The sequence below is a fragment of the Myotis brandtii genome, unplaced genomic scaffold (assembly GCF_000412655.1).
Source record: "Myotis brandtii unplaced genomic scaffold, ASM41265v1 scaffold767, whole genome shotgun sequence".
NCBI classification, from domain to species: domain Eukaryota; kingdom Metazoa; phylum Chordata; class Mammalia; order Chiroptera; family Vespertilionidae; genus Myotis; species Myotis brandtii.
This window is the reverse complement of record NW_005371065.1, coordinates 247,756-258,535: the sequence shown is the minus strand read 5'-3', so window position 1 is coordinate 258,535 and position 10,780 is coordinate 247,756. Positions and strand designations below refer to the sequence as shown.

The window sequence follows — 10,780 nt, the reverse complement described above, 5'->3', positions numbered from 1 at the left end:
TTCTAAGCGCTCAAACTTTTTTCCAGCAACCATGTCTAAGGGACCTGCAGTTGGCATTGATCTTGGCACCACCTACTCTTGTGTGGGTGTATTCCAGCATGGAAAAGTGGAAATAATTGCCAACGATCGGGGAAACCGAACCACCCTGAGTTATGTTGCCTTTACTGATACTGAGCGATTGATCGGTGATGCTGCAAAGAATCAAGTAGCAATGAATCCTACCAACACGGTCTTTGGTAAGTCTCTAATATTAAATAAAGTCGTGGCGTAAATTAAGCTAGGCTCTGGGCACTTACTGTGCAGAACTCAGGTTTAAATATAAGTGTGGGACCAGGAAAGCCCTAAGAATTGGAAGAATCATTTAAAAAGTGTAGATGAAATAGACATGAGCAGCAGTCCATAACTGCTTAGGCTAAAATTTTGAGGTGTGGGCATCTCAGGAAAACTTAGGAAATTTGCTGGCCATACAAAAGTTGAAATAATTTACTATGAACGTGGGCTGGTAGGCATCAGTATTTGAGTAATTGAGAGCCTAGGGTGTTTGGAAAAATGTAAGGAAATTGATGATGTGGATTTGCATTTCTAATATTTGTGCAGATGCCAAGCGCTTGATTGGACGTAGATTTGATGATGCTGTTGTCCAGTCTGACATGAAGCATTGGCCTTTCATGGTGGTGAATGATGCTGGCAGGCCCAAGGTCCAAGTAGAATACAAGGGAGAGACAAAAAGCTTTTACCCAGAAGAGGTGTCATCCATGGTTTTGACAAAGATGAAGGAAATCGCAGAAGCCTACCTTGGGAAGGTGAGTAGTGCAGTGTGGAAGGCATAGCTGGAGATGGCAACACCAGATACTTAGGTTCTCTGGTGGGTGGATGAGTTGGGTTTTGACTGACCAAGAATAGACAAGTTGTCAGAAACTGGTCTATTTATTTATGTTCACAAAAATGTTTTCTGAGTAGGTGATCATAGGACTACCAGTGTGTATGAACTACAATATCCTTTATTTTTTCCTATTAGACTGTTACCAATGCTGTTGTCACAGTACCTGCTTACTTCAATGACTCTCAGCGTCAGGCCACCAAAGATGCTGGAACTATTGCTGGTCTCAATGTACTTAGAATCATCAATGAGCCAACTGCCGCTGCAATTGCTTACGGTTTAGACAAAAAGGTGTGTACCATTTGTGCTGCATATCTGCATTACTTTAAGATTAAATATGAGCCTTAGTAAAAAGTTGGCATCTGAAATACATTTAACAAGTAATCTTCATTCTAATGGCAGGTTGGAGCTGAAAGAAACGTGCTGATCTTTGACTTGGGAGGTGGCACTTTCGATGTGTCAATCCTCACAATTGAAGATGGAATCTTTGAGGTCAAATCTACAGCTGGGGACACCCACTTAGGTGGAGAAGACTTCGACAACAGAATGGTCAACCATTTCATTGCAGAGTTCAAACGCAAGCATAAGAAGGATATCAGTGAGAACAAGAGGGCTGTCCGCCGCCTTCGTACTGCTTGTGAACGTGCTAAGCGTACCCTCTCTTCCAGCACCCAGGCCAGTATTGAGATTGATTCACTCTATGAAGGAATCGACTTCTATACCTCTATCACCCATGCCTGATTTGAATAATTGAATGCTGACTTTTTCTGTGGCACCCTGGATCCTGTAGAGAAAGCCCTTTGGGATGCCAAGCTTGACAAGTCCCAGATCCATGATATTGTCCTGGTGGGTGGCTCTACTCGTATCCCCAAGATTCAGAAACTCCTACAGGACTTCTTCAATGGAAAAGAATTGAACAAGAGCATCAACCCTGATGAGGCTGTCGCTTATGGTGCAGGTAATCCAATGATCCTACTTGAACAGTTCTAATGGTAGCCTCTTTGGAGAGGCTCAAACTGACTCGCTGTGATGATCCTTAAACATTCGTAGTTTCCACTAAAAGCTTAGCTAATGATAGCCTAACTTCCTTGGATGTCTGAGCGATTGAGAGAATTGTTAATGAAAAAAGGAGTTGTGTAGCACTTTTTTAAAAACCTAACTACTTTTTAATCTAGCTGTCCAGGCAGCCATTCTCTCTGGAGACAAATCTGAAAATGTCCAAGATCTGCTGCTGCTGGATGTCACACCTCTTTCCCTTGGCATTGAGACGGCTGGCGGCGTCATGACGGTGCTGATAAAGCGCAACACCACCATCCCCACCAAGCAGACGCAGACCTTCACCACCTACTCTGACAACCAGCCAGGCGTGCTCATCCAGGTGAGTTTCCCTCTTAACCTGGCCTGACATATTGGAAGGCCCTGTATATAAAACGGATTGGGGTGGGGGGTGGGGGGGGACTTGGCCCGCTGTGATGATGGATTCCAAAACCATTCGTAGTTTCCACCAGAAGTCCTGTGTTGGCCAATTCCTTCCTTGGATGTCTGAGCGGGTCAGTCTTCCCTAATTGAAGTTATACTTGGAATAGCATAGAAAATTTGCAATAGTTTTCTAGTAATTTCTATTTTCTACCAAGGTTTATGAAGGTGAGCGTGCCATGACCAAGGATAACAACCTGCTTGGCAAGTTTGAACTCACAGGCATACCTCCTGCACCTCGTGGTGTTCCTCAGATTGAAGTCCCTTTTGATATTGATGCCAATGGCATCCTCAATGTCTCTGCTGTGGATAAGAGTACAGGAAAAGAGAACAAGATTACCATCACTAACGACAAGGGTAAGTTAAACCACAATATTGAGTGTCAATGCCACCTGGACTTAAAATTTAATAGTAGGGACATGCTTTGTGTCTTAAGTTGGCATGTTCCAAATACTTCTGCTGCCCCGGGGAGGGGCATTTAGCTGAGATGGGGATTGTAGATTACAGTTTTCAAACATAGGCCATGTCTAAATGCCACAGGTCGTCTGAGCAAGGAAGACATTGAGCGCATGGTCCAAGAAGCTGAGAAGTACAAAGCTGAAGATGAGAAGCAGCGGGACAAGGTGTCTTCCAAGAATTCACTTGAGTCCTATGCATTCAACATGAAAGCAACTGTTGAAGATGAGAAACTCCAAGGCAAGATCACTGATGAGGACAAACAGAAGATTCTTGACAAGTGCAATGAAATCATCAACTGGCTTGATAAGAACCAGGTATGTAGTTTTTTTTAAAATTGAGTGGATGGGCCTAGGGCTTGACATTCAGAGAGGTCACAATGATGAATGGTCCAAACATTCGCGGTTTCCACCAGAATTCCAGTTGTGTTGGCAACTTCCTTCCTTGGATGTCTGAGTGGCCCAAGATTTCATAAGTAGTCTTTACAGTGATGGCAGGCTTCTGTGTCTAGTGCCTTATCAGATTGCATTAGGTGCATAAAGGTTCCTTTACTTAAGTTTTGATGGTAAAATATTTTATTATCCTTTTCCCAGACTGCAGAAAAGGAAGAATTTGAACATCAGCAGAAAGAGTTGGAAAAGGTCTGCAACCCCATCATTACCAAGCTGTACCAGAGTGCAGGAGGCATGCCAGGAGGAATGCCGGGCTTCCCTGGTGAGCTCCTCCATCTGGCGGTGCCTCCTCTGGGCCCGCCATTGAAGAGGTTGATTAAGCCAGCTTTGAGCATAGATCTAGCATTGTTCCACACAAAATATTGAAGGACCCAAATTTGTAGCAAATTCCATGGCAGTTTTAAAAGTTGAGCTGCTGTATAGTAGATAACTGGGCATTCTTGATACTTGAATACGGACTGTGCACAGGGAAAGGAAATAAATGCACTTTATAACTGTATTGTAAAGTGGAAAATGCGGCGTCTTAAATAAAACTATTTAAAATTGGCACCATACAATTGCCTGACTCCATGTTTTATAAAGGCAGCGCTCACTTTCTAGGGTGGGGTTTCCCTCTGGCCTAAGTATTTACACACAGTATATGGGTTGTCAAGTATGGATTACTGAAGTTCAGCAAATTCCTAAGGAAGGTCTAAATCAGTGATTCCCAAAGTGGGCGCTGCAGCGATCCAGGGGGGCGGTGATAGCCACAGGTGCATTTGTTTTAACTTTTTTTGTATTACCTTTCTATTCTGAGATCAATAAATAGTTTCATAATTTCAAACTTCAATGTTTCTAATTTACACCTTTCTTTACTATATTTTACGAAAAAGGTAGAAACATTAATACATATATCTTTATGTTTAATTGCTATTAAAAATTAAAAAAAATTAATTTCCAGGGGGCGCTGAGTAATATTTTTTCTGGAAAGGGGGCGGTAGGCCAAATAAGTTTGGGAACCACTGGTCTAAATGAAAGGAAATGGGAGAACTTTGAGTTAGGGCTCATAATTTAGTATGTGGTGCTATCAACACTAAAATTTTGAACTGTAGATACAGGAAAGGAAGTGCTAAAAGGTGAATTCATGTCAAAGTTTGAATAAAATTGAATCACTGAACAAAATCCTAAAGGTTTACATTTTGTTGAATTTCTTGGAGTGATAAATGGTTAATAATTCTATGGTACACGACCTGCATGAAGATTTGGCCATTTGTGCCTGAGTGGAAGTACAATGTTAATTTGAACCTGTGGAGTAAAGAGGGCCCTTCCACCAGAAGCCCTGCTCAGGGCAGGTTTTGCTGGTTTTTCTTAGTCAAGAGCTGCGTTGGCTGTGGTGAGGGTCTTCTCACCTTTGAATCAAACTAATTTGGTTGGAAAGGAGTTGAGCAGCTAATAGGTTTTGATCAATCAGCCTAACCTTCAAAGTTAATAGGCTGAGAGGAGGAACCCAATTTGTAACTACAGTGCCTTTAGGTACTAGTAAACCTGCTTAGGAGCAAAAGCCTTAATGGTTCTTTGTTCACTGGATTGTATGTTAGCAAAGTTTTGTAAATCACTTTGTCCTGATGGACCTCCATTTCCTCAAGCCTGAACCAGGGTGATGCTAAAATCTATACATGGCCTGGAGGTGTGCCCACTTGTCCCTCTGGTGGTCAGTTTAGGATTCTAGGTGTCTCAAGTAAGGCTCAGATAGTAACCCCACCTATTGCTTCCTCTATCATGGTTCTTGGTAAAACGCAGGTATTGCATAGGCTATAGTCTGATTTCATAACCCAATAACCGCAATTCTCAGCATTAGCCTAGTTCAGTGAGCATAACCAAGAGGCTGATTGCCATTCATAAATGCTACAGTTAACCCTTTGAGTGCCAACCAATATCCTAGGAACTATGCCAAAATTGCCAAGGCATTTTTGCTGATTTTACAGCAGTTAAGGAAAAAAATTAGGAGTTGCAAGTAAATGAAGTTACATATTAAAAAACTTAAGGAAACCTTTACTACATTGACATACTTAGCAATATCACTAATAAAAGCAGACTTAGAACTGGACGCCATTTTGAAGCTTTGATAGCGCTCCGGGCACTTCTGGCGAAAGACAGGAGCGCATTCGCGCTCCCCGGCACTCAAGGGTTGTTAATTTTTCTTGTCCATAAGTTGCATCAGTGAAACATTGGAGGGAGAAATGGCAGTTTCCTTTATGTGGATGGGAGAAAATGCATTGGTAGGCCTGTGTAGTAGAAAATAGTTGGGGTTTGGGAGGAGGGTGGAAATTTGCTTTTTAGTTAAATCTGAACAAGAAGGTTCAGAGAAAAGTAAGCTCGGTTAAACCAGGGGGAGGAGATTCAGGCATTGACATTCTATAAAAAACTTCTGTGAGAAAAACCTATCAAAATAACTAGACTTAAGACACTGGTTTATTGTGCTGTATATGTTCTTTGGTAATGACACTTTAGCTTATAAATATGTAAATGAAAAGATTAGCCTTTGACTATATTAGGGTAATTATTTTAATTGTTGTTGCCTTATTGTGCTGATGAAGAACTAATTATATTTCTTGGTTGTCCTTTAGTTTATGTAGCTCCATTCTTTCAGAATGCTCATACGAAGAGCCAAAATGTATCTGAGATCTGTATGGTCAGAGATGTGGCACTCATAAGAAAGCATGTTGCAATTTCTTCGTCCATTATGACCCCTTTTTAAATTTATGTGACTTTCATTAAAGATTACATTTAAGGTTTAAAAACAAAAACATTTTTGTTCCTGCACAGTAGTGCAGTGAATTATAAAGTGCCCAGCTCATCTGAATACAGAACTTCACTCCAAAACCTGTATCTTTATCTGGGCTTCATGCTTACTGGGGAAAAAAGTACATACATGCAATTATGTACTTAATTTGGTCCCAATATTCATCTTGAGTTCACTTTTCATTTTTTTATGTTTTTATTGATTTCAGAGAGGAAGGGAGAGGGAGAGGATAGACACATCAATGATGAGAATTATAGACTGGCTGCCTCCTACATGCTCCCTACTGGGGCTGGAGCCCACAACCTGGGTGTGTATGTGCCCTGAACTGTGACCTCTACCGGTCAGGCTGAGTTCACTTTCACATTGTTTTTTTCCAGTACTTTGGCATTCACAGTTGTAGATTGACCTTTGCAAGTAGACGTCTAAGGATCCAAGTAATTCAAATCAACTTTGCTTTGTTTTTCTTTTAATCAGCCTTCTGCTGCTGGCTGAGCCTGGTTGGGGGAGTAGACACAAAGCTAGTGAAGATCAGTTCCAGTCGTAAATGTCTACAGGGTAGCAGGAGAGACTGACATACACAGGATGAATTGAGGACAATTACAAAGTGACATTACAGGTACAAGGTAGCCTAATGATTGTGGGAAGACCCTGGAAAGAGTATTTACATAAGTCGTTTATTGGAGAAAGCTTAAAGGAAGATGCAGAGAAGGTGGCCATAGGAACACTAATGTCTACCATTTTCCATTCAGTTCAGTGTTGGCAAGTGGCTTCCACTTCTTTTATTTGATTCTAACAACATGGGAAGAATGGCTGGATAGTCTAGCTCTGTGTGCGTAAGTATGTAGGGCGGCAAGAACAATGTTACTTTTGCATGAATTTTTGTAAGGAGGTGGTTGTAAGAGGGAATGTCCTGGCCTAGATGCCTAGTTCTGAAATTTGCACAGGGTACTACTGGGTTGGGAAGAGGGATCAAAAACTTATGTCCCTCAACCTCCACATCCAGCTTTAAGAGTTACAGGCTGGCTTCAGCTGAACTGAGCAATAACATGGCTGACTTCGAAATGTATTTTTCATACCATAGCTTGTTTGATCCAATAGTAATCATTACACTTTTAAACTACTAAGGCAATAACTTGTTAATCCTCACTTGACATTTTTCCATTGCTTTTTTTTTTTTTTTAGAGAGAGTGGAAGGAACGGAGGGAGAGAGAGAGAGGAGAGGAGAGAAAGACACATCAATTGGTTGCCTCCTGCAGGAGCCCTGACCTGGCCAGGATTGAACCTGCAACCCTTTGGTGCATGGGCTGAACACACCAGCCAGAGCAGGAAATAACTTTTATCTTTTTTTTTTTAAATATATTTTATTGATTTTCTACAGAGAGGAAGGGAGAGGGATAGAGAGTCAGAAACATCGATCAGCTGCCTCCTGCACACCCCCTACTGGGGATGTGCCCGCAACCAAGGTACATGCCCTTGACCGGAATCGAACCTGGGACCCTTGAGTCCGCAGGCCGACGCTCTATCCGCTGAGCCATACCGGTTAGGGCAATAACTTTTATCTTTAATGCTACAGCGATAAAGTTACTACTAACTACTGTAATATTTATGTACTTAAAATGTCATGTAAAGATCGATGTTTCTCTCATCGATGTTTCTAACTCTATCCCTTTCCCTTCCTCTGTAAAAAATCAGTAAAATATATTAATAAATAAAAGCCCTAACCGGCCTGGCTCAGTGGATAGAGCGTCGGCCTGCAGACTGAAGGGTCCCAGGTTTGATTCCGGTCAAGGGCGCATGTACCTTGGTTGCGGGCACATCCCCAGTAGGGGGTGTGCAGGAGGCAGCTCATCGATGTTTCTAACTCTATCCCTTTCCCTTCCTCTCTGTAAAAAATCAATAAAATATATTTAAAAATCATGTAAAGAACTAAAATAATGCCTTCAAACAATCCTTTTCTCAAACAGTATTTATTGAGTACCTACAATGTTCCAAGACTTGTGCTTTCATAGTAAACAATGGCGTTTTGGATTTTGTTAAGATAGAATGGAGTGACTGGTGAGGCATAAATAGGAAAGTTTGGGACAATTTTCATTTCTTTGAAGTCTGTATGTGGATGTAAGGGCATCTTTGTCCACTAGATGGCAGTAGCTATTTATAAAACTGCTACCAGGGCAGATGGGAGAAATTGCCAGATTTTTTTTTTACGAAGTTTTGTGCTTTTGTTTTTTTCTCCCAAATTTTTATTGAATTTATGGGGTGACATTAGTTAATAAAATTATGGATTTCAGGTGTACAATTTTATAATACATCATCTGTAATCTGTATACAGGTGGGGCAAAAGTAAGTTTATGGCTGTTTGTATGGAAAATAACTAATTAAATAATAGTACAAGAATAAACTCTATTTTGGGTATGTACTCACAACTATAAACCTAATTTTGCCCCTTCCTGTATTGTATTGTGTGTTCACCTCCTAGTCAGGTCTCCTTCCATCACCATTTATCCCCCTTTTACTGTCTTTTACCTGCCCCACACCCAAGATTTGTGCTTTTTGTTTGTTTCACAAGTTTCCTAACTGGAAGGATAGCAAACACTGAGGAAGGAAGTCAGCCTCAAATATTCACCTTCCACTTCCAGGCATTCCCAGTTGAGTTGAGCAAGTGCCCTGCTTGGGGGATATGCCTTTCATTCCCAAACCCATTGTGTGTGGGGGGGGTGGAGGGGATACAGACAGACTTTGAAACATGGAGGGGAAAAAAGATAAAGCTCAGTGGGAAGATATTTTTAAGCTAAGAAAAGAAGGAGGCTGCAGAGCTGACTTCCCCAAGGAGGGGTGGGGGTGGGAGAGGCAGAGAAAGAGAGAGAGAGAGAATGGGAATGAGATGAGTATGTCTTGCTGTGGTAATTGGGAAGATGGAGGAGGAGGAACAATAGGAAAAAGAGTGATCATGGCTGTGTTGTTTTCTTTATCTCAGCTTGATTGACATATAACTGACATATATTCCTATATAGTAAAGAGATAATATGCAAATTGACCATCATGCCCTTGCACAAGATGGCCTCCCCCATGTGGTCACAAGATGGCCTGCAGGGGAGAGCAGTTGGGGGCGATCGGGCCAGCAAGGGAGCAGTTAGGCATCAATCAGGCCGGCAGGAGAGTGGTTAGGGGGTGATCAGGCAGGCAAGCGGTTGGGAGCCAGCGGTCCCGGATTGTGAGAGAGATGTCTGTCTGCTGGTTTAGGTCCGAATGGGATCGGGCCTAAACGGCAGTCGGACATCCCCCAAGGGGTCCCAGATTGGAGAGGGTGCAGGCTGGGCTGAGGGACCCCCCACCCCCGCAGTGCATGAATTTCATGCACTAGGCCTCTAGTATTGTATAAGTTCAGATTTTATTTGATACGCTTACATATTGTGAAATGATGACCACAGTAGGGTTAGTTAACACTTCCATCACCTCACAAAATTACCATTTCCTTTTTGTGGTGAAAACATTTAAGATTTACTGTTGTAGCAACTTTTAAGAATACAACACAGTGTTGTTTACAATAATCACCATACTCTACGTTAGATCCCCAGAAGTGATCATTCATCTTTTAACTGGACCTTTGTACCCATTGATCAACATCTCCCCACTTCCCCCACCCCCTGTGCTGTTCTTATCTATGTCATTTGAGTACTGAACTCTCAAACCAAGTAGATACAGGTTTTATATCGAGGGGTTGAAAAAAATTAGATTGGACTGAAAAGAAAGCAGGCTATAGGCAAGTAACCACTTGAAAAGATTTAGAAATATTCACCAGAAATGTCTTCTCTTGTTTGTTGACTTAGTGTTTCTCATATTTCTGTCTAGCAGAGACCTACTCTGCTGTTTACTAGGTGTGTGACCTTAAATTATTCCTTCTGGAGCTGAGTTTCTTTACCTATGAAATGGGATTATGATACTCAACCATTTTATTTGTTTTGAGGACTAAGTGAGCCAGTATATGTGGAGCATTTAGCTCTGTACCTGACTCATAGAATAAGTCAGTGGTTCTCAACCTTCTGGCCCTTTAAATACAGTTCCTCATGTTGTGGCCCAACCATAAAATTATTTTTGTTGCTACTTCATAACTGTAATGTTGCTACTGTTATGAATCATAATGTAAATATCTGATATGCAGGATGGTCTTAGGCGACCCCTGTGAAAGGGTCGTTCGACCGCCAAAGGGATCGCGACCCACAGGTTGAGAACCACTGGAATAAGCGCTCAGTAAAGGCTATTATTAACTATTCATTAACTATTAACTATTAATTACATGATTATTTAAAAATTTCCGAAGACTACCATGACAAAGTACCAAAAACTGTGTGGCTTAAAACAATAGCAATGTATTGCCCCACAGCTCTGGCGGCCAGCAGCCTGAGAGCAAGCCCAACCCTGCTCTCCCAGTGCCTGGCCTCTCCGGCTCCGCACAGCCTCACAGATGCTGAGCTGCTCCTCGGCTCCAGGAGGCAGCACTGCAGTCACATGACCATCTCTTCCCCTCTGTTTTCACGTGGCTTTCCCTTTGGGGGTCTGTTTCTGTGCCATTTCCCTTTTATAAGGACACCAGTCATGTTGGATGAGGGCCCACCCTAATGACCTCATTTTAAAATATGATGACCTCTGTAAAAGGTGGTGAAACCATTGTGAGCTAGTGGGGCCAGTACTTCCCGATGTCTTTCCTGGGAGGGGGGCACAGCTCAGCCCACAACG

General features: G+C 42.1%; 1 protein-coding gene across 1 annotated transcript; it reads left to right on the top strand.

The window, feature by feature from the left end:
- On the top strand, positions 1 to 3,818 carry LOC102256875 (heat shock cognate 71 kDa protein). Its single transcript, XM_005883130.2, is given in 8 exon segments — positions 1 to 236; positions 598 to 803; positions 1,019 to 1,171; positions 1,283 to 1,838; positions 2,056 to 2,258; positions 2,515 to 2,713; positions 2,897 to 3,129; positions 3,406 to 3,818. Coding segments are annotated over 8 exon segments (1,980 nt in total). The 5' UTR covers positions 1 to 31; the 3' UTR covers positions 3,631 to 3,818.
- Positions 3,819 to 10,780: the final 6,962 nt, after the last annotated feature.